The sequence below is a fragment of the Delphinus delphis genome, chromosome X, assembly GCF_949987515.2.
Source record: "Delphinus delphis chromosome X, mDelDel1.2, whole genome shotgun sequence".
NCBI lineage: Eukaryota > Metazoa > Chordata > Mammalia > Artiodactyla > Delphinidae > Delphinus > Delphinus delphis.
Genome location: NC_082704.1, coordinates 65,418,702 through 65,442,014, shown reverse-complemented (window position 1 = coordinate 65,442,014; position 23,313 = coordinate 65,418,702). Strand labels below are relative to the sequence as shown.

At 44.7% G+C, this 23,313-nt stretch overlaps 1 protein-coding gene across 1 annotated transcript in view; it reads left to right on the top strand.

Moving 5' to 3' along the window:
- The first annotated feature begins 5,593 nt into the window (after positions 1 to 5,593).
- The window catches only part of SLC16A2 (solute carrier family 16 member 2), a 119,369-nt gene continuing 101,649 nt past the window's right edge, over positions 5,594 to 23,313 (top strand). Inside the window, exons 1-2 of the mRNA XM_060002968.1 lie at positions 5,594 to 5,605; positions 6,356 to 6,921. Of these exons, the coding sequence (XP_059858951.1) occupies positions 6,486 to 6,921 (436 nt within the window). The 5' untranslated portion in view covers positions 5,594 to 5,605; positions 6,356 to 6,485. The remainder of the gene's footprint in view (positions 5,606 to 6,355; positions 6,922 to 23,313) is intronic.

Sequence of the window (23,313 nt, the reverse complement as noted above, 5' to 3'; positions counted from 1 at the left end):
CCTTCTTTGACCCCTCTTCCACCCAAGAAGAGGCCCTCAGAAAACTGAGTTTAATCAGGCACAGAAGAAACTGTGTATATATGTACTGAAGGAGAAAAATAAACTGCTTCTTGTTTGTCCTTCCCTTCCAGCCAACTCCCTTGCCCCGGCCCCTTGCACTCTTGCCCTTGCTCCATCTGAATGATTTTTTCCCTCCTCTTTAACTGGCTTTCTTTATCTGCAGGGTCAGCAAGTTAGACTTGAAACTTGGCCCCTGGACCAGAGCATACCAGTCACTCTCCTCTAACTCAGCTGCTGATACCTGCTTCTGGCCTTAAGACTCACCACTGTTTCATCCTTCTGTCTCTTGCTCTCTAGAAATTTCCTGTGTAAGGGCCTTGGGGTTCCTAAAGGCCTTAGGTCTGTGGCTATCTTGGAGTCTGAGAAGTCACCCCAAAGAGGTGGACCAGGAAATGTCTGAGGATGCAGACACACTATGTCTACTCCCAGCCTTCCCGCTGCTAACCTGAACCCCAACCCATCCCACCCCCAGGTCTCCCTCACTTGGCTCACCTATACTCTCTTCAGCAGTTAGTGTCTCTACCACTGACCTCGTGCTAGGGGAGTTATCTTTCTGCATGTATCAACATATGGAAGAAGCCTCTTGATGTGAAGAGGAACTCCCAGATCTCATCATATCTCTGGCACTTCACTTTCCCCCTGAAGTTTCTGATTATTCTCCTTTAACAGTCTGACCCAAGCCTGGCCCAGAACTTTATGCCCCACAGAACAGATGAGACTAAGCTGAAATGTTCAACAAGACACTAGAAAAGGGAAGGAAATAAAAACCAGCAGCCCCACAGAGCTAGATAATCTGGCTTCAAAGATATGGCCTGCTCTTAAGGCTAGCAATTCCTGATTGTATAATAGTTGCTCAATAAATATTTATGAATGAATACCTATACACAGTGGAAGTCAGACACTGTTCTTATCCCCAAGGAGCTTAGGTTCTAGTGAGGAGACATGTTAAATGGGTAATTTTAATATAATTTCATAAGTGCTGTGATAGAGAAGTGTTAGTGGTTAAAAATCACAGACCCTGGAGCCAGACTGCCACAGTGTGAATCACAGGTCCTTGAGTAAATGATTTAACCTTTCCCTGTGTTGATTGTAAAATGATATCCCTATCTTATATGTATGTATGTCATATTGCTGTTCACAAGTATTTGAGGTAATTCGAAGGAAAAGCTTAGATAATTTATATATCACCTTAAGTAAGTCCTATTCCCTCTTTAGGCTTCAGTGTTCCCATCTGTGTAATGAGATTGGATTTTGTGGAAGGTCCCTTCCAGCTCTGACATCTGTGCTCTAGATTTTGGAATTGAACCAATGCCAAAGAACATACTAGGTTGTTTTCTTTTTCCAGTGAAAGCAATCTGCAAACCATCTTGTTAACATTTATTGAGCATTTACTACATGTTAATATTTATTGAGTACCTACTACATGCCAGGTGCTATGCCAGGTGCTTTCCATATTTTATTTCCCATCCTCACAACAAATCTGAAAGATGAGCCTCTTCTCTATTGTTTATGGGCTTTGTTACACTAAGTGGTTAAATTTATTTATTTATTTATAGTACCTTCTTTGTATCAGGCAGTGTTAAATGCTAAGGATATAAAAATAAATAATGCTGACCCTATGCTCAAGGAGGTCACAGTGTAGGACAAGAAACCAAGATATAAAGGGCAAAGTTCATCCTTACACTGCATTGTAACATATACCTGAGACACCTCTGTTCCAGCCCTACAAAGGTGTCACTTCTCAGGATAGGAAACTTTTAGCCAAGGTTTAGCACAATGTTTAGCACATGGTAGCCTCTCAATAAATATCTCTTGAATAAATGAAAAAATTAATTAATTAATAAAAGGCTTTAAAAAGCCCATTCTATTTCTCCATTGGATATGATCAGGAAACCAATCCATTTCACCCTTTCTCTCACTTCAAGCTTTGCTGTTCTGTACTAGCCCTCAGAGGGTTAAGTCCTATCTCATTTTGTTCTATAAAGCTCCTGTTGCTTCTGTCATCTTTTCTCCTCTATGCCTGCTCTAATAATAGACCAATGATTGAGCAGAATTGCTTCCTTGGCAGTCAGGAAGCAGGCTCCATGCATATGGCCAATTGATTTGTTTTTAATGCACCTGGCTCAAATTGAAATCAGGCTACATCCAATATCTTTTCCCTTCCATGCCTCCACTTTGGCTACCAGGAGGTGTCAACATTCAAATTCCTTTCCCCAAATCAGTACTCTTTCCTGATTATGGACAATAAAACCTCAGTCTTCTTTGCCTTTGGACTTCTTTTGCCATCACTATTTCTTTTGCCACTACAAGCATCCTGGCTCCTTTTCACAATCAATCCCACTTGGCTCTCACAATCAATCTAAGGTGTTGCTGTGTCATCAGAACTCCTTAGTTACCCTCATAGACATTAATAAAGAAAAGTGAGCAAATGAGGGAAAGATTATGTACCCACCTTCTTGAGAAAGTTCTCAATATGTCATCCATTCTCAAGTAGTTAGGATGATTTAGGCGCAGGACAGGGGGATGATGAGAATGACCTATTAAGTTCCACTCTAGCTTGAGACTTCTATCGAAAAATAGGAGAGGCCCAAAGCAAGGAAGTACATTTGACCTAAATAGAGAACATCAGGGATAAAAGGCTTTCAGAGGTCATCTGGACCAGTGAGTCCCAAGCACTAACCTGCAGACCCATGGCAGTCTGTGACATTTTCATCAGAGAAATGTTGAGAAAAATTGTTGCCAACTGACCTTTCTTGAGAAAGACTTTCCTCAGTAAAAGACTATGTCCTTTCTACATTTTCTATATTTCAGTGTTAAAACATCATTTCATTAATGATATGATAGTGATGATACATGCCCTTACATGGCAACATTAAAAGTTAACATCCTTATGTTGGTTCCCAAAGTTTGGGGAGAAATTTTAGAGAAATTGTACGAGTCTTTGAGATCCAAATTTTTGGTTATTATTATTTTGGTCTAGTGGTTTCAGAACCTGGCAGTGCATCAATATTACTGGGAGCCTTGTTAAAACTATGTATTCCTGGCTCCCACCCCCAGATATTTTGATTCAGCAAGTGTGGAGTGGGACCCAGGAGGCAGAACTTGTACAAAAGTCTCTAGGTGGAAGAAGAGACAGCCACAGGCACCTTCAGACCTGATTTGGCTCCTAATTCCCAATCCTCACTAACACTACGACCATCCTTTCCTTCACTTGAGCAAGAGATGTCAGCATCATCTTTGCTTCTTCTTTTTCTCTCACTACCCAAATCTGTTTTTGTCAGCTCTACCGTAACAATGGTTCACAGAGCCAACCCTTTTTCTTCATCCCCAGTCAGTGCCCTATTCCAGATCATGAAATTTTCTTTTACCCGGTTCATTGTTTGGTTTCCTTACCTCTTATCTTTCCAAGCCACAGTATACTGTCACCACAGTTTTGTTTTGTTTTTCTTCTAAAATGCAGATCTGATATTAGTTAGCTACTCGAAAATCTTCAGTGGCTCTCTTGTATTTCCAAAATAAAGCCTATACTTCTCAGTATGCTATTTAATAACTGTGAAGTGGGTATTAACTCCATCTTGCAGATAAAGAAACTGAACCTCAGAAAGGGTAAACAACTTTCTTAGGATCACCCAGGTATGCAATGGTAGAACCATGATTAGAATCCAGGTCTCTTGATGCCAGTGCTCTAGCCATTATAAAATGCCTTTTAAAAAGGGAAAAAATGGTAGGTACTGCATGTGTTTCTGGAATGGCGGGATGGTAATTATGCAGTCTTGTTTCCTGGATGGAGCATATAATTTGAAGCTCACACAAATGAGCAAAGATTCCTGTTCTGCCTCTTGATGGCTTTGTAGACTTAAACAACTTAAACAACTTAAACAACTAGGCTCACAAGAGTTTCTCAGTGAGTGTCATCACAACTCCACTCCAGTGCTCTAAAAAAGACATTCAAACTAGAACAGAATTTAGACAGTAGGAGTCCGAGATGGGCTTCAAGACTTCAGGGTCTATTCTTGGTTCTGGGGTTGGAAATAGCCCTTTTCAGGGTCTTAATCAGGTTCCCTGAAAATGGAAGCCAAGGCTAGTGCTCCCCTAGGGCAACAGTTGGTCCTGTGAAACCGCTGACTAAAAAGCAAATCTTAAGCCCCAGTGCCCATACTGTCCATGATTTGTCACTCCTCATGACTGAAGCATTGTGGATTTTTATTAAAATGCAAACGTTTCCTGGGAGAGGCAGCATACATATTAACTTTTTGGCCTGATTAGCTTTCACTTACCTCTTTCTATGAGTAGAGTCCTTCCATGCCTCTTTGTTTTGTCCTTCTTAGGTAGGGACACCCAACCTCCACCCCCAGCCTGTTAAAATCCTTCTCAAGATTCAAGGCCCATCTAGGCCACTATGTGCTCCGGAAGCCTACTGTGATAACTCAGCCACATCCTGCCTTTCCTTCCTCTGTCCCTCTTCCGGGGAGCACCAAGCCCCAGCCGCCTGTGGTGAAGCTCAGGGAGCACGAGGCTTTGCCTTGAATTCCACCTTGTACTTGACTTTTCCCAGGACCTTCGGCTAATAAACGCCTTGATTTCGTTGAGCCTCTGCCTTCCTGCTTGGAAAAAGCAGGTGATAAAAATACTCACCTCCGGGCAATAAGGGAATGCTCTATTCCTCTAGCAATGCCTGCTTTGCTGACTGGCATGGCCCCCGTGATTTGTGAATTATGGCCGATTCCTTTCACGGCATGGCAAGCTACTTGGGACACCTCTACCCTCCCGCTCAGCTCAGCCCGCGTTCAGGTGCTTAATGACTGTGTTCCTGGGCATGTCACAGCCCTGAGCTGCATTTTCACCTGCCATGCAGTCTTTTCACCCAGCAAGAAGGTTAATGAGATGCTGGGTAGAAAGGGCTTGGCGCTTGCCCGCCCGCTGGTGGGGAGCGAAGTAGCTTGGTAACCACACCACGAACTCATGATTAGTGCATTAGACGCGCGGGCCCTTAGGGGAGGCAGAGCTTCCCGGGATCGCTGGGGCCGGCCCCGAGGGCTGAGGCTGGAAACAGCCGTGCACTGCGTCAGGGAGCCCAGCCGCCCGCAGGGCAGATCACCCCTCCCGTCTCCCGAGAGCCGCGCACTCCGTAGGGAGCAAACTCTCCCTTACCCTCGCGGGGTTAGGGCCTTAGTCTGGGACATTCACCGGGATTCTTGTGTCTCTATGCCCGAGGTGGGCGGAAGGGCGCGGTGGGTGCTGGGAAGACATCCCTCCGCTAGCGCCTCGGCCGAGTTCCCGAGCGCCCGAAAAGCCGCGGCGGAGGCCCGGGGGACCAACCCAGCTGGGATGTTGCGGGCTGAGCGGCCCTTGCCCGAACTGGCGGCTCGACATGGCCCTGACTCCCAGTTCCCCAATGCGGGACAGAGAGCCGGGAGGAGCCTGAGCTGAGCTCTAGCTCCCGCCCCGCCCGGGCCCGGCTCCCTCCGGTGCCACTGCACCTCCCTCCCTACCTGGCCCGGCCCCCGGCCCAGACCCGGCCCTCTACGGCTCCTCTGGGCTCCAGGTTGGCGCAAACAAAGCCCTGATTGACTGCCCGGAGAGGCGGGCCTCGCTGCCGGGCCGTCTCCTCCCATCCGTGCCCCGCCAGGGATTTGCTGGGAAGGGCGGGGGTGGAGGGGGAGAGACGGGGATGGGGGGGCTGTTGCGCAGGACTGTGGGGGGCTGAGCCTCCGGGCTCGAGAAGACTGTGCCCACCCTCTGTCCGAGCTTGGGTGTCCCTTCCAAGTCCCCCTCAAACCCAAGGGGGGGCATAGGCACTACTGAGGGCGGGGTGGGGTCTCTCAAGGGCCACCTCTCGTCCTGGGGTCCCTGGGGCCACCCCACTTCCAGGCTACTTGTGAGAAAGGAGAGAGTGGGAGCAAAGGACAGGCGGGGTCTTCCTTGGGGGTTCTGGGTTGATCAATGCTCGTTTGGAGCCTGCAGGGAGGAGAGGGCAGAGGAACAGGATAGTTTATGCTCTCGTTTTTCCATTTTAACTATCCCTCTACTGGTCTTCTGGACAAGGAGAAAAGAATTCAGTAGTTTGGAAAGGGAGTTGAGGGAGACAGCTGCGGATTGAGTAGGTAGGCGAGTATGAGGAGGAGGAAGGGCTGGGGAGAAGAGAGAGGCTGTAGCGGCTGCCTGTTGAGGGAGGAAGAGGTTGGGGGGAAGGGAGAGGAGGAGGAGGGGGAGGAGAGAGATGACATGGGGAGAGGAGGAGGGGGGATGGGGGAGGAGGAGGAGAGGGCTCGAGGGACTGTCTGTCTCGGGACAGGCTGGCCAGCTGGGGCGCGGAGCCGGGAGGAGGAGGCAGCAGTAGCAGCGCTTGGAGCAGCAGCAGCAGAAACAAGTACCAGCCACACAGCGGCTCCTCCGGCCCGAGAAGCCACAGTCCCCCGGCCGCGATGGCGCTGCAAAGCCCGGCGAGCGAGGAAGCTAAGGGGCCCTGGCGGGAGGCAGACCAGGAACAGCAGGAGCGTGTGGGTAGCCCCGAGCCGGAGCCGGAGCCGGAGCCCGAGCCCGAGCCCGTGCCAGTACCCCCACCCGAGCCCCAGCCAGAGCCCCAGCCGGAGCCCCAGCCCTTACCGGACCCTGCACCACTGCCGGAGCTGGAGTTTGAGCCTGAGCCGGTGCGCGAACCCGAGCCCACGCCCACCGTGGAGACCCGCGGCACCGCGCGCGGCTTCCAGCCCCCCGAAGGTGGCTTCGGCTGGATGGTGGTCTTCGCTGCCACCTGGTGCAACGGCTCCATCTTTGGCATCCAGAACTCCTTCGGGATTCTCTACTCCATGTTGCTGCAGGAGGAAAGAGAGAAAAATCGCCAAGTGGAGTTCCAAGCAGGTGAGCGGCTCCGCGCGCCCCACCTGGCATTCTAGGCAAGGGTGTCCGCTCCGGCTGCCGCCGATCCTATACCTCCTGGTCCGAGGCACCCCTCTAGCGCGCCGCTTGGACTCCTCCCCCTTGCCCCTTGCCCGTGGCGCTGCTAGAGCGCCGGTTGCCGGGCTCTGGGCAACCTCGGCTGTGGAGACTAGGCGCAAGAAGTCCCGGGGGTGGGACCTGGGACCTTCGTTGATCATACGCAAGGAATGAATTTTTTGCTCTGGGACATATCCAGACGCACCTTTCGGGTTTATTTAAAGTACTCTGAGCGTGTGTACTGGGGGAAAATATTTGCAGAATGTTGTGGTTTTTTTGTTTTTTGTTTTTTTTTTTGGGGGGGAGTGCGAAGACATGGGGAGAGGAGAGAGTTTGGAGGTTGGGAGGACTTTGAGAGAAACACTGTACCGCAGATCTCCGCAGCAGCCCCTGTTCCTGTACGGGGAGCGGAGGTGTTTTCTGTCAAAAACACTTTAGGAATCCTGGTGACTGAGCGAAGACTCTAACACATGGCAGGCGTGTGTATCTGCAGGAGAGAGAGGAAGGGAGGGAAGGAGTGCGAGTGGGGGGTGTGCGCGCGTCTATTTGCCCGCCGTGGTTACGGCCCAACCGGGCCCGGCCGTCCTCTGCCACTCTGAGGGAAAGAGCGGATCTCTGTGCCCTCTGAGCTGAACCCCAAAGCAGGCAGGGAGGCAGTCTCCGCGGTCTCCTGCCAGAGAGGCGTGAGGCGGCTGGCAGACTGGGCCCTGAGGCTCACTTCGCACCGCCCCCAATCTCAGCCTTGCCCTGCCTGGCGCCCCGCGCCTCTCCGCTATCCGCTGGGTGCCTCGTTAGTCTTTAGCCGGAATGCCGGCCTCCACCCCTCCTGCCTTCGTGTGGTGCTGACTTGGTCTTCTTCCCTAAGACAAGCAGGGCTGGGGGCATAGCTCTCGCTCTTCCGCGGCCACAGGACCACAGGCTTGTGCGCTCCTCCCGTTGAGCCTGAGCCTGCCTGTGGACTTGGAGAAGTCAAAGTAGCCATCCCGCTTTCTCAGCAAGCCGCCGGCGAAGCCCCTCAGCCGTTCTCATGAGGAGTCTCGGGAGCGAGCCGAGGGGCTTGGGATGCCGTCTTCCTCAAGGCTCACTCCCTCTTGTGGTTCCTCAGGACAGCTCCACTGGAGACCCGCCGCAAGTTTGCAGCTTAGAATACGTGGCTTTTTAAAACGCAGCTCAGAATAAGTGTTGCCCTGGGACTGAAGGGTTCCCTCCTCTCTCCACCCCCAAACACGTACTTCTGCTGCTCTTTGAGGGAGGCTGGGGATCATTTAGTGAATAGAAACCTTGAATTCTGGGGGCATCCACCTGTGGATTCCCTGAGCCCTTAGAGGGCCTCTCCTAGGCTCTCAACCAAGGACTCTCTTTTTTCTTTTTTTAGTTTGCTAGGCTACCCTTTAAGAGGTTTTGGGACTCTTGGTGCCTCTGACCTTGTGATCCATCGGTGTTCTAGTGTGCGGGCCCCACTTGAAAGTTCAAGTGTGCGGCAATGGCTGTCCAAGGCAATCTCAGGACTGCCCAGGCTGCGTTGACGCTTGAGTGGAGGGGGTCCCTGACTGTGTGGAACAACATTTGGGCGGAAGGTCACTGTCACACTCACCCCGGGACTACATTTTCCCTGCTTTGATGCAGTTCAGGGGCTCTTGGGAAGGAAGCCAGTGTAGGGCCTCTGGCTGTTGCCTAGGTTACCTTGGAGGGCACCTGCTGAGCATTGCCTTGTGGTTAAAGGCAGGCTGTTGGCCTTCGGGGTCAGTGGCAAAGTCTGGGTAAAACTTCATGGGAGGTAATGGGGGATGGGCTGAAGCTAGGCCCTGGCTTTCATGTGATGTGAGCAGGCCTAGAGCTGGGGCCTTAGGAGTGTGTAATAAAACTTGGAAAAACCACTATTTTACCAGGAAGAGGTTCACTGCTGGGGAACAAACTTCAAAGTAGGTGATCATAGGGGACTCAGGGGGAGGGCTGGCTGAGACTTTCCGGTCAAGACCTCACAGTGCAGCTGGGAAGCGGGGGTAGCAGTGAGCTGTGCAGAGGTGTGGCTGGTGTGTGTTCTGACACAGACTAGATCCATTGAGGGGCTGGGGTTACCAGTTTAAGTTATGGTGAGTATAGGTCAGGAAAGGACAGAGAGGAATTTGGTATGTCCCCAGGGTCACAGACTACTTTGGCTTGGGTCCTTACTGTATGTGTCTTGAATTCATGAAAGTTATTTTTGATACTGGAGACTCTGGGAAACACCTCAGTTTTTTTTTTAAAAAAGTCAAGAACACCCCACTACACTCCTGAGTTCCTAGAAAATCTCATCCTCACCACTACCTTTCTTGAGCCCCTCAGCTTTGCCAAGCAACCATTCAGGTCCTGAGATTCCAAATGTGCCTCTGTCTCCACACACTTTCTGCAGTTTACTCAAAATTTCTCAGCTACCTATGCCACAGCACTGGTGTCTCAAAGGGATAGAATAAGCCAGTAGAAGCTTGCTAAGATGTTTGTCAGCCAGTGTTTGCCCAATAGCCATTCTGAGGAACATAGAATATACACTCCCACAGTCAAGGAGGTTGGTGCATTGTCCATTTCTATTAACGTCTGACATGGCTTGCATCTCTAGAAAGCTATGAATTTAATATTTGGAGGCACCCCACAACCCAAATTCTCTTTGGCTAGGCCTAATATCTCCACAGTCCTAAAGCTGTGCTGATTGGCTTAATGGGTATAAGGCTCTGCAGATGACTGGGACTATTGTGAGTCTGCCCCAGAGAAAGGTTGTTTTGATGTCTGGGGGCTAACTCCACATCAGAGGGGTCTCTGGTCATGTGAAAAAGCCATGGAGAGTAGAAGGGAAGTGGAATGCAGGCCATTCTAGAGCATGCAATGTTCAGTCTTTGTGAAATCTGTGGTGCATACAATTCTATGGTGGCAATGTATCTTGTCCTTTCTCTTCACCCATTTTGAAAAGGAAACCAACTTTCCCTGGGCCTTAGGCCTGGGATGACTGGCAGACAAAAGGTTCTTGAGATGGAGGCAAGTGACCAAGGTCCGATTTAGGGAAAAATGGAAAAAATCAAGAGAGAAATGAGCCTATACTTTTGTAGAGCTTGTGGGAAATTTGGGAATTCCCCCAACCCAGGCCAAGCAGCAAACAGGACATGGGCAACCCAACAATTTGGTGGAAAGTATATCATGGCTTCCTGGCATGAGAGGGAAGCATTTTGGAGGAAAGAAAGAGCAAGGTAGCATTGATTGCAGGCCTCAGGTCATTACTGGAACCCTAAATGAGTTGGAGCTGGGGCAAGGTTAGGGTTGGGGGTCCAGAAGACAAGGCGGAACAAGTCAGAGTTTTTAACATTGTCTCCAAGCTTAGGTCTTTTTGAACGTGCTCCAGAGTAAACCCAGTACCCTGCACTTTCCACCTTGACTGCCAGTCTAGCACTGAGCCATAATATATGATGGGAGGCATCTTTTCCTGGGCAGTTTATAAGCATGACCCTTGTAGGCTCCCAGGTGAGGAGGGTGGAGCTGTGTCTCTCACCACCTGGGGAAAGGGGTAATAATGGTCAGGAAGGTTCATTATTGGGCACAAGATAGTTCAGGCTCATGGGCCACTCTGATGGAGACATAATTTTCTAGGCATGGGATAAATGATACAATCTGCCTTTGGGCAGAGTCCCAAAGATAGATGGGGCCAGGGACAGTTTAAGCTATCTTTCTCTTCCCCATTTTAGGGGCTTTCATTGCTTAGTTCAGTGTCTCACTGGGCTGACAACTAAATTGCTGACTTTGAGAGCCAGGCGTCTTTTGAGCAAATCTGCCAATGTCTTGCCTTTGGCTGAAGGCTTTTGCTTACTGTCCAGAGAAGGTTGGCTCGGAGCCTGCTATGGCGCTTTGGGTCACAGGGCCATTGGCCAGGCATCTTTCAAGTCACTCCTCTGACTCCTCTCCAACCAAGCTGGGTCCCAAACTGAGACCTTGACTCATACCGGAGGGGATGAGGAGGAGAGGTTGGGGTACTTGGAAGCCAACCAGGGGGATGCTTGTTTGAGCTGGAGTAGCCAATTGAAGTTGGATCCCTAGCTCACTGTCCAGTAGCCTCGAGTGCTCATTCTAAGTCTAAATATGGATCCCAATGGGCTGGTGATCTCAGTAATACTAACTAGGCAGTGACTAGGAGCTAGAAACCTTGTGCCCCTGACTTACTCTGTGACTTTGAGCAGGCACTTTACCTCTCTGTACCTCAGTTTATCTATCTGTAAAGTGAAAGGGTTTGACTAGATAAACTTCTTAGCTCTGCTGTTCTATCCTTCTAAAATTATGTGATATTTTATTCTTTACTATTCACTTGGCATAAATTTTGACTCATTCAGACAAATGGAAACATGTTAATCTGCCTGAATGAGGGTGTGGATGGGTTGGGAGGAGATTGGGAAAGCAATGAAAAACCATGTAGACATCATTTCTCCATGTGTATTAAAAGACTATGGGGCTAACTCATATGTACTGATGTGGTTGAAAAGACCCACTTTTTTTTAACCCAGTGTGTAAAGGCAACTTCAGATCCACAATGCTTCTCCCAGAATGTCCTGCTTAGCATAGAATTGGGCCTCCAAGAGAATTCCCTTAACTTGGCCTTCTGCAGGCTAGCAGAGTAGTTCTGTATGCTGCTGTTTCCCAGCATTTGAGCCTGCTTCTAAAAAGCATTAAACTGCAAGCATTCCCTTAAGCCTCAGTTTGGACCCCTCTCCTGAAACTTAATTTTCCACAGCTCATTCTCATTTCTCAGAAATGATTAGTATGATCTTGGTTTTCTGTTACTTCAGGATAGAAGAGTAAACCAAGATTCCTAAGTGCAATACGGTGTTTTCCTTCAGGGGGCTTCAGACAGGGCATCTTTATAGCTGGCTAAGGGCTGCTGCCTTGTAGTGGGTATGAGAGGGCTGCTGCTTGCCATCCTAGAGAAGGCCATATTGAGTATCCACAATTTCTGGGCAACTTCAGCTTCACTCAGGGCTTAGCTGAGAGTGTGGCTACTGAAGTAGCAGGCACAGAGCTCTCTCTCCTTTTCCCTGAATTTATACTTGCTTTGGAAATATTTCCTGCAGTGCCATGAAGAGTAAACAAACAGATGGACTATCAACATTTACAGAAATATATAAAGGATGTCATCTGGACCTTTTGAGCAGACCAGTTTCCCAGGAGGGTATACTGCCTTTCCCATCAACATCTTTTTGTTTTATTACATTTTGAAAGAATCATTTATTCTTTTCAGATTGTGTGAAAGATGGAGTGGGATTTCCTGTTTTGAAAGGAATTATTTCACCTGGAATTGAATGAGTAAACCTTAGAGAAAAAGCTTTATTCATAAAACACACACACACACACACACACACACACACACACACACACACACACACACATATACACACTCTACACCTCAAGCCATGGATTATGAGTATTCTATCTGAAAAACATCTTTTCTCATCTGTTTACAGAATTAGGTTTAATGTAACAGAAGCTTCTGTAGGGGTTGTGGCGGACTAGTGCAAAGGGCCCAGATTGGGAAACTTGTTAGGTAAGAGTGATGGAGGGAATATGGCCAGCCTGGATTGTACCTCTTGGCATGGACTCTTTGCAACTCCCCAACAGTGGGGCTTGGAAACATTTATTGTAAGTTTCTTTCTGCTTCCATCCTCTCCTTATCCTGCATCCCTCTTGGTATTCAAAGGTTATTGGGAAGAGGGTTTAGAATACTCCAGCCCTCTCCTGGTTTAAGGGTGACAGAGGACTAAGCCTAGGGATGTCTAATCATTTGCCTTGAAGTCAAGGTACTAATGATTACTAGTGTGAAATCACTTGGCACTTATTTTGTGGGTAGGGAATGTGGCCTGCTTGGGTGGCTTGAGGAAGTACATGCTTCTTCACCCTGGAAGTCTTGTCTGTCTCTGTTCTCTTGTTTGCTTGTTTCTGGGGTTGGTAGAAGAAGGGCTAAAACTGGCTGTCCCAACCACACATTTTCTTGGCTCCTCCTATTTTCACAGTGCATTTGTAATACCTCTGCTCATACGCCATCCCTTTGCTCCCAGCATTGTTCTCTCTTCTTTCCCTCATTCAATTAGAGGAACAACTGGGATTTGGATGTTGTACAGGCCTCACTCCAGACTGGATCTCAGGCCCATTCCCACACATCCTGTGGAAGTATCTTTCCCCTTTTCCCCTTTCTCCTCTCTTATTCTCCACTTTCTTGGGGAAGGGTGACTTCCTGTGAAGCACTCAAGAGTGTAGAAGCTATCACCTCTGGATTTTTGCAGTAAGAAAGCTGCTGTGAAACCTTTTCATCATTTCCACACCTCCTTTTTTCACAGCCCCAGGACCCCAGTCAAAGAGATAGCATTGTAGCAGGTCTTACTCAATAGTATTCAACAAATGTCCTGGTCAGTTGCACCCTCCCTCTTCAAATCCTCACTATTGTTGTCCCTCAATTCCTCAGCCAACTGAACTTCCAGAGACTTCAGATGGGTTTTCAGTAGCTTCAACAGTTCTCGATAGAATAGAACTCTTCATTCTTTTTTGAGCCCCTATCATCTCTCTTCTTGCCAAAAAATACTGCAGAATTGATTGTAGAGGAGTCGAAGGGGGGAGGAGACAGACACCCATGTCCTAACTAGAGTCAAAAGTGCTTTCAGTGAGGATGGAGAGGGAGGAAGTAAAACTCCCAGGTTAGTTGCTTCCCTGCTTCCATGCAGCTAAAGGGAAAAAAGGAAAGGAAATGTCACTAAACTAGCAGTCCCCACACAGTCTCCTTGTCTAATTTATTCTGTGGATCTGTCCACCCACCTTCTTACCCAGGCTGGAAGGGTATGTGCATACACCCATGTGTCCAGACCTGTGTGTACGTGTGTATAGCTGGGTGTGTGATGTCTGTCTGGGCCAATTAGCACAGTTGCTTAAAACATGGTGCCTATGAGACTCAGGTCACAAGTTCAGTCACTTGTTTAGGTAACTGAGCTTCTCACAAAGAAAAGAACTCTTCTTCTGTTCATCACCCATGCCCCTCATGTGGGGTTGCCACTGATCCCAAGAGGACTGGGTAAAAGTAGGGAGATGACTCCCTATAAGCTTTCCCTATTATGGGGAAAAGACACAAAGCATACAGCCTAGTGATAGCTGCTCTTCCACAGTGTTATTTCTTTGACATTTAGCTTCTTACTTCCATCAAGCACCCTAATAGTAATAATAATAGTAATAATAACAATAGAAATTGCTAACATTTATTTAGCATTTAGCAATTAATTCTGTGCTAGGCATTATGTTAAGCACTTTACATGTACCAACCCATTTAAATTCTGAACAACTCTATGAGGTAGGTACTATTATTTCCTCCATTTCACAGATAAAGAGAAAGATGCACAGAAGTTAAGTAGCTTGCTTAGCTCATATAGCAAATAATAGCAGAGCCAAGATTTGAACCCAGAGAGTATGAGACCAGAACTCCTGCCTTTAGATATCACCTAATACATACTAAAGATGGGAGGAGCACAGCTACCAAGGAAGACTGCTGCAGAGTTTTCCATTCCTGTAGCCTCAGGGCATCCTTATGACTAAGGGATAAAAAGAGAGGACCAAGAAAGGGTTTAGTAAACAAAAGTCTCACAGTCTTGTGATACATGACATACTCTTCTAACCACCCGTCTTACTCTACCCAGAGTCATGGTCCTTGGGTCCAAAACAGGGCCAGAGAAACCATCTCTTTTTAGTTGGTTAGCCTGAATAAGTCATATAACCTTTCAAGCCTTCAGTGTTCTCATCTTCATGGTGAGATTGACAGTATTTACTTTTATAGGACTATGAAGGGTCACATGAGATTCTGTATGTGAAAGACATTTGTAAATTGTGAAGGGGTTGGTATTATTATTATCATCAACATCATCCTCATCATCATCCAGTAACCTTTTCCAGCTCCTAGAAAGTGAGTTGCTATACCTTTCTCTAAATATTTCTGGAAGAGGAATCAACCTCTCCTCCCCACCTTCCACCTCCCCACGCCATCTCTTCCCCATCTCTCCTCTGTATTCTTCTGCAGTTTTACCCGGGTATCCTGTAGCTAAGGACTGGCCATGTTTTCTTTGTTCCTCAATTCTCTAGGAGCCCAGGGAGAGGAGGGGCCAGATCCCAGGTCATATACATTCAAGGAAACAAGGCATGTTGAAATATTTACAGCTCTTGGCAGGAGCTCACAAACCTCCCTTTGAGTCAAGGACTGAGTTTTTAAATAGGAATTGCTGCACATTGGGGGCAGATGGTGGGTGGAGTTAGGGTGTCACTTCCTCCCGAGGGTCTCTCACAGGGCCTCTGTTCTCCTGCAGGTAGTGAAAAGAAGGAAAGGGATATTTAGGGTCAGAAGGTCTGGGCCAGGGGACATTAAGCAAAGAAGGGGCCTTGCTCCTTTGTATTCAGTTTCGGAGTGGGCCAATTTCCTTATGTTCTAAACAGGATAGCCCCCGAGAACAGAGGCCACAGAAAGCCAGAGGCCTGGAGGAGGACTGCAACAGCAGGTTTTTTGGTTTTGTTTTTTTAATTTTTATGGGAGTATAGTTGCTTTAAAACTGTTAGTTTCTGCTGTACAGCAAAGTGAATCAGCTATATGTATACATACATCCCCTCTTTTTTGGATTTCCTTCCCATTTAGATCAGCAGAGAGCACTAGGTAGAGTTCCCTGTGCTATACACTAGGTTATCATTTATCTATTTTATACATAGTATCAATAGTATATATGTGTCGGTCGCAATCTTCCAATTCACCCCCCCCACTTTGTATCTATTTCTGCTTTGTAAATAAGATTGTCTATACCAATTTTTTCAGATTTCACATATATGCGTTAATATATGGTATTTGTTTTTCTCTTTCTGACTTACTTCACTCTGTATGACAGCCTCTAGGTCCATTCATGTCTCTACAAATGACCCAATTTCATTCCTTTTTATGGCTGAGGAATATTCCATTGTATATATGTATACCACATCTTCTTTATCCATTTCTCTGTTGATGGACATTTAGTTTTCTCCCATGTCCCGGTTATTGTAAATAGTGCTGCAGTGAACACTGGCTGCATGTATCTTCTTGAATTATGTTTTTCTAAGGGTATATGCCCAGTAGTGGGATTGCTGGGTCACATGGTAGTTATATTTTTAGCTTTTTAAGGAACCTCCATACTGCTTTCCATAGTAGCTCTATCAATTTACATTCCCACCAAGAGTGCAAGAGGGTTCCCTTTTCTGCACACCCTCTCCAGCATTTGTTGTTTGTAGGTTTTGTGATGATGGCCATTCTGACTGGGGTGAGGTGATATCTCGTTGTGGTTTTGATTTGCATTTCTCTAATAATTAGTGATATTGAGCATTTCTTCATCTGTTCGTTGGCCACCTGTATGTCTTCCTTAGAGAAATGTCTATTTAGGTCGTCCACCCATTCTTGGATTGGGTTGTTTGTATTTTTGATATTGAGCTGCATGAGCTGTTTGTATATTTGGGAGATTAATCCTTTTTCAGTTGCTTCGTTTGCAAATATTTTCTCCCATCCTGAGGGTTGTCATTTTGTCTTTTTCATGGTTTCCTTTGCTGTGAAAAAGCTTTACGTTTAATTAGGTCCCATTTCTTTATTTTTGTTTTTATTCTCATTACTCTAGGAGGTGGGTCAAAAAAATCTTGCTGCAATTTATATCAAAGAGTGTTCTGCCTATGTTTTGCTCTAAGAGTTTTATAGTGTCTGGACTTACATTTAGGTCTTTAATCCATTTTGAGTTTATTTTTGTGTATAGTATTAGGGAGTGTTCTAATTTCATTCTTTTACATGTAGCTGCCCAGTTTTCCCAGCACCACTTTTTTTTTTTTACATCTTTATTGGAGTATAATTGGTTTACAATGGTGTGTTAGTTTCTGCTTTATAACAAAGTGAATCAGTTATACATATACATATGTTCCCATATCTCTTCCCTCTTGCATCTCCCTCCCTCCCACCCTCCCTATCCCACCCCTCTAGGTGGTCACAAAGCACCGAGCTGATCTCCCTGTGCTATGCGGCTGCTTCCCACTAGCTATCTATTTTACGTTTGGTAGTGTATATATGTCCATGCCTCTCTCTTGCTTTGTCACAGCTTACCCTTCCCCCTCCCCATTTCCTCAAGTCCATTCTCTAGTAGGTCTGTGTCTTTATTCCTGTCTTACCCCTAGGTTCTTCATGACATTATTTTTTGTTAAGTTCCATATATATGTGTTAGCATATGGTATTTGTCTTTCTCTTTCTGACTTACTTCACTTTGTATGACAGACTCTAGGTTCATCCACCTCATTACAAATAGCTCAATTTCATTTCTTTTTAAGGCTGAGTAATATTCCATTGTATATATGTGCCACATCTTCTTTATCCATTCATCCAATGATGAACACTTAGGTTGTTTCCATCTCCTGGCTATTAAATAGAGCTGCAATGAACATTTTGGTACATGACTCTTTTTGAATTATGGTTTTCTCAGGGTATATGCCCAGTAGAGGGATTGCTGGATCATATGGTAGTTCTGTTTGTAGTTTTTTTAAGAATCCTCCATACTGTTCTCCATAGTGGCTGTACCAATTCACATTCCCACCAGCAGTGCAAGAGTGTTCCCTTTTCTCCACACCCTCTCCAGCATTTACTGTTTCTAGATTTTTTGATGATGGCCATTTGGACTGGTGTGAGATGATATCTCATTGTAGTTTTTTTTTTTTTTTTTTTTTTCGGTACGCAGGCCTCTCACTGCTGTGGCCTCTCTCGCTGCGGAGCTCAGGCTCTGGACGTGCAGGCTCAGCAGCCATGGCTCACGGGCCCAGCCGCTCCACGGCATGTGGGATCCTCCCAGACTGGGGCATGAACCCATGTCCCCTGCATCGGCAGGCGGACTCTCAACCACTGCGCCACCAGGGAAGCCCCCTCATTGTAGTTTTGATTTGCATTTCTCTAATGATTAATGATGTTGAGCATTCTTTCATGTGTTTGTTGGCAGTCTGTATATCTTCTTTGGAGAAATGTCTATTTAGGTCTTCTGCCCATTTTTGGATTGGGTTGTTTGTTTTTTTGTTATTGAGCTGCATGAGCTGCTTGTAAATTTTGGAGATTAATCCTTTGTCAGTTGCTTCATTTGCAAATATTTTCTCCCATTCTGAGGGTTGTCTTTTGGTCTTGTTTATGGTTTCCTTTGCTGTGCAAAAGCTTTGAAGTTTCATTAGGTCCCATTTGTTTATTTTTGTTTTTATTTCCATTTCTCTAGGAGGTGGGTCAAAAAGGATCTTGCTGTGATTTATGTCATAGAGTGTTCTGCCTATGTTTTCCTCGAAGAGTTGGATAGTTTCTGGCCTTACATTTAGGTCTTTAATCCATTTTGAGCTTATTTTTGTGTATGGTGTTAGGGAGTGATCTAATCTCATACTTTTACATATACCTGTCCAGTTTTCCCAGCACCACCTATTGAAGAGGCTGTCCTTTCTCCACTGTACATTCCTGCCTCCTTTATCAAAGATAAGGTGACCATATGTGTGTGGGTTTATCTCTGGGCTTTCTATCTTGTTCCATTGATCTATGTTTCTGTTTTTGTGCCAGTACCATACTGTCTTGATTACTGTAGCTTTGTAGTATAGTCTGAAGTTAAGGAGTCTGATTCCTCCAGCTCCGTTTTTTGTTCTCAAGATTGCTTTGGCTATTCGGGGTCTTTTGTGTTTCCATACAAATGGTAAAATTTTTTGTTCTAGTTCTGTGAAAAATGCCAGTTGTAGTTTGATAGGGATTGCATTGAATAGCACCACTTATTGAAGAGGCTGTCTTTGCTCCATTATGTATTCTTGCCTCCCGTGTCATAGATTAGGTGACCATACATGCGTGGGTTTATCTCTGGACTTTCTATCCTCTTGCATTGATCTGTATTTCTGTTTTTGTGTCAGTACCATAGTGTCTTGATTACTCTAGTTCTGTAGTATAGTCTGAAGTCAGGGAGGCTGATTCCTCCAGCTCTTTTTCTTTTTATTCTCAAGATTGCTTTTGCTATACGAGGTCTTTTGTGTTTCCATACAAATTGTAAAATTTTTTTCTATTTCTGTGAAAAATGCCATTGGCAATTTGATAGGGATTGCATTGAATCTGTAGATTGCTTTGGTTAATATAGTCATTTTCACAATATTGATTTTTCCAATCCAAGAACATTGTATAACTTTCCATCTGTTTGTGTCGTCTTTGATTTCTTTCATCAGTATCTTATATTTTTCTGCATATATGCCTTTTGCCTCCTTAGGTAGGTTTATTCCTAGGCAGTTTATTCTTTTCATTGCAATGGTAAATGGGATTGTTTCCTTAATTTATGTTTCTGATCTTTTGTTTTTAGTGTATAGGATTTCAAGAGATTCTGTGTATTAATTTTGTGTCCTGCAACTTTACCAGATTCATTGATGAGCTTTAGTAATTTTCTGGTGGCATCTTTAGGATTTTCTATGTATAGTATCATGTCATCTCCAAACAGTGACAATTGTACTTCTTCTTTGCCAATTTGGATTCCTTTTCTTTCTTTTTCTTCTCTAATTACCATGTCTAGGACTTCCTAAACTATGTTGAATAATAGTGGCAAAAGTAGGGACCCTTGTCTTGTTCCCGATTTTAGAGGAAATGCTTTCAGTTTTTCACCATTGAGAATAATGTTTGCTGTGGGTTTGTCATATATAGCCTTTATTACGTTGAGGTAGGTTTCCTGCATGCCCACTTTCTGGAGAGTTTTCATCATAAATTGGTGTTGAATGTTGTCAAAAGCTTTTTCTGCATCTATTGAGATGATCATATGGTTTTTGTTCTTCAATTTGTTAGTATGGTGTATCACACTGATTTATTTGCAAATATTAAAAATTCCTTGCATCCCTGAGATAAATACCGTTTGATCATGGTGTATGATCCTTTTAATGTGTTGTTGGATTCTCTTTGCTAGTGTTATGTTGAGAGTTTTTGCATCTATGTTCATCAGTGCAATTGGCCTGTAATTTTCTTTTTTGCGGATATCTTTGTCTGGTTCTAGTATCAGGGTGATGGTGGCCTTGTAGAATGAGTTTGGGAATGTTCCTCCCTCTGCAATTTTTTGGAAGAGATTGAGAAGGATAGGTGTTAGCTCTTCTCTAAACATTTGATAAAATTCGCTGGTGAAGCCCTCTGGTCCTGGACTTCTGTTTGTTGGAAGGTTTCTAATCACAGTTTCAATTTCATTACTTGTGATTGGTCTGTTCATATTTTCTATTTCTTCCTGGTTCAGTATTTGAAGGTTGTACATTTCTAAGAATTTGTCCATTTCTCCCAGGTTGTCCATTTTATTGGCATATAGTCACCCGTAAGAGTCTCTTATAATCCTTTGTAGTCAGTTGTAACTTCTTTTTCGTTTCTAATTTCGTTTCTAATTTCATTTAGTTTAATTTCTAATTTTATTGAAATTAAAATCTCCCTTTTTGTCTTGATGAGTCTAGCTAAAGGTTTATCAATTTTGTGTATCTTCTCAAAGACCCAGCTTTTAGTTTTATTGATCTTTGCTTCTATTTCATTTATTTCTGCTATGATCTTTATGATTTCTTTCTTTCTAACAACTTTGGGTTTTGTTTGGTCTTCTTTCTCTAGTTGCTTTAGGTTTAAGGTTAGGTTATTTTTTTGAGATTTTTCTTGCTTCTTGAGGTAGGATTGTATTGGTTTAAACTTCCTTCTTAGGACTGCTTTTACTGCATTCTATAGGTTTCAGGTTGTCATGTTTTCATTGTCATTTGTTTCTAGGTATTTTTTGATTTCCTCTTTGATAGCTTCAGTGAGCTCTTCATTATTTAGTAATTTATTGTTTAGCCTCCATGTGTTTGTGTTTTCTACAGGTTTTTTTCCTGTAATTGATTTCTAGTCTCATAACATTGTGGTTGGAAAAGATGCTTGATATGATTTCAATTTTCTTAAATTACTGATGCTTGCTTTGAGACCCAAGATGCGATCTACCCTGTAGAATGTTCCATGCGCACTTGAGAAGAAACTGTATTCTGCTGCTTTGGGATAGAATGTCCCAGAAATATCAATTAAGTCTATCTTGTCTAATGTGTCATTTAAGGCTTGTGTTTCCTTATTAATTTTCTGTCTGCATGATCTATCCATTGGTGTAATTGGAGAGTTAAAGTCCCCCACTATTATTGTGATACTGTCAAATTCTCCTTTTATGGCTATTAGCATTTGCCTTATGTATTGAGGTGCACCTATGTTGGGTGCATAAATATTTACCATTTTTATATCTTCTTCTTGGATTGATCCTTTGTTCATTATGTAATGTCCTTCCTTGTTTCTTTATTTTGAAGTCTATTTTGTCTGATATGAGTATTGCTACTCCAGCTCTCTTTTGATTTCCACTTGCATGGAATATCTTTTTCCGTCCCCTCACTTTCAGTCTATATGTGTTCCCAGGTCTGAAGTGGGTCTCTTATATACAACATATATACAGGTCTTGTTTTTGTATCCATTAAGCCAGTCTGTGCCTTTTGGTTGGAGCCTTTAATCCATTTACATTTAAGGTAATTATCGATATGTTTGTTCCTATTACCATTTTCTTAATTGTTTTGGGTTTCTTTTTGTAGGTCTTTTTTTCACTTGTGTTTCCTGACTAGAGAAGTTCTTTAAGCATTTGTTGCAAAGCTGGTCTGGTGGTGCTGTATTCTCTTAGCTTTTGCTTGTCTGTAAAACTTTTGATTTCTCCATTGAATCTGAATGAGATCCTTGCTGGTAGAGTAATCTTGGTTGTAGATTTTTCCTTTCCATCACTTTAAATATATCCTGCCATTCCTCTGGCCTGAAGAGTTTCTGCTGAAAGATCAGCTGATAACGTTCTGGGTGTTCCCTTGTATGTTATATGTTGGTTTCCCTTGCTTCTTTTAATATTTTTTCTTTGTATTTAATCTTTGATAGTTTGATTAATATGTGTCTCAGTGGGCTTCCCTGGTGGTGCAGTGATTGGGAGCCTGCCTGCCGATGCGGGGGGTGCGGGTTCGTGCCCCGGTCCGGGAGGATCTCGCGTGCCATGGAGCAGCTGGGCCCATGAGCCGTGGCTGCTGGGCCTGCGCATCTGGAGCCTGTGCTGCACAACGGGAGAGGCCGCGGCAGTGAGAGGCCCACATACCGCAAAAAAAAAAAAAAAAAAAAATTGCGTCTCAGCATGTTTCTCCTTGGGTTTATCTTGTACAGGACTCTCTGCACTTCCTGGACTTGACTTACTATTTCTTTTCCCATGTTAGGGAAATTTTCAAGTATAATCTCTTCAAGTATTTTGTCAGACCCTTTCTATTTTTCTTTTTTTTCTGGAACCCCTATAATTTCAATGTTGGTGTGTTTAATGTTGTCCCAGAGGTCGCTGAGACTGTCCTCAATTCTTTTCATTCTGCATTTTTTATTCTGCTCTGTGGCAGTGATTTCCACCATTCTATCTTCCAACTCACTTATCTGTTCTTCTGACTCAGTTATTCTGCTATTGATTCCTTCTAGTGTATTTTTTAAACATCTTTATTGGATTTTAATTGCTTTCCAATATTGTATTAGTTTCTGCTGTATAAAAAAGTGAATCAGCTACATGTATACATATATCCCCATATAACCTCCCTCTTGTGTCTCCCTCCCATCCTCCCTATCCCACCCCTCTAGGTGGTCATAAGGCACCGACCTGATCTCCCTGTGCTATGCAGCTGCTTCCCACTAGCTATCTATTTTACATTTGGTAGTGTATATATGTACATGCCACTCTCTCACTTCGTCCTAGCTTACCCTTCCCCCTCCCTGTATCCTCAAGTCCATGCTCTAGTAGGTCTGCGTCTTTATTCCTGTCCTGCCCCTAGGTTCTTCATAACCTTGTTTTTTTCTTTAGATTCCATATATATGTGTTAGCATATGGTATTCGTTTTTCTCTTTCTGACTTACTTCACTCTGTATGACAGTATCTAGGTCCATCCAACTCACTACAAATAACTCAATTTCGTTTCTTTTTATGGCTGAGTAATATTCCGTTATATATATGTGCCACATCTTCTTTATCCATTCATATGTCAGTGGACACTTAGGTTGTTTCTATGTCCTGAGTATTGTAAATAGAGCTGCAATGAACATTGTGGTGGTACATGACTCTTTTTGAATTATGGTTTTCTCAGGGTATTTGCCCAGGACTGGGATTGCAGGTCATATGGTAGTTCTATTTTTAGCTTTTTAAGGAACCTCCATACTGTTCTGCATAGTGGCTGTATCAATTTTCATTCCCACCACCGTTGCAAGAG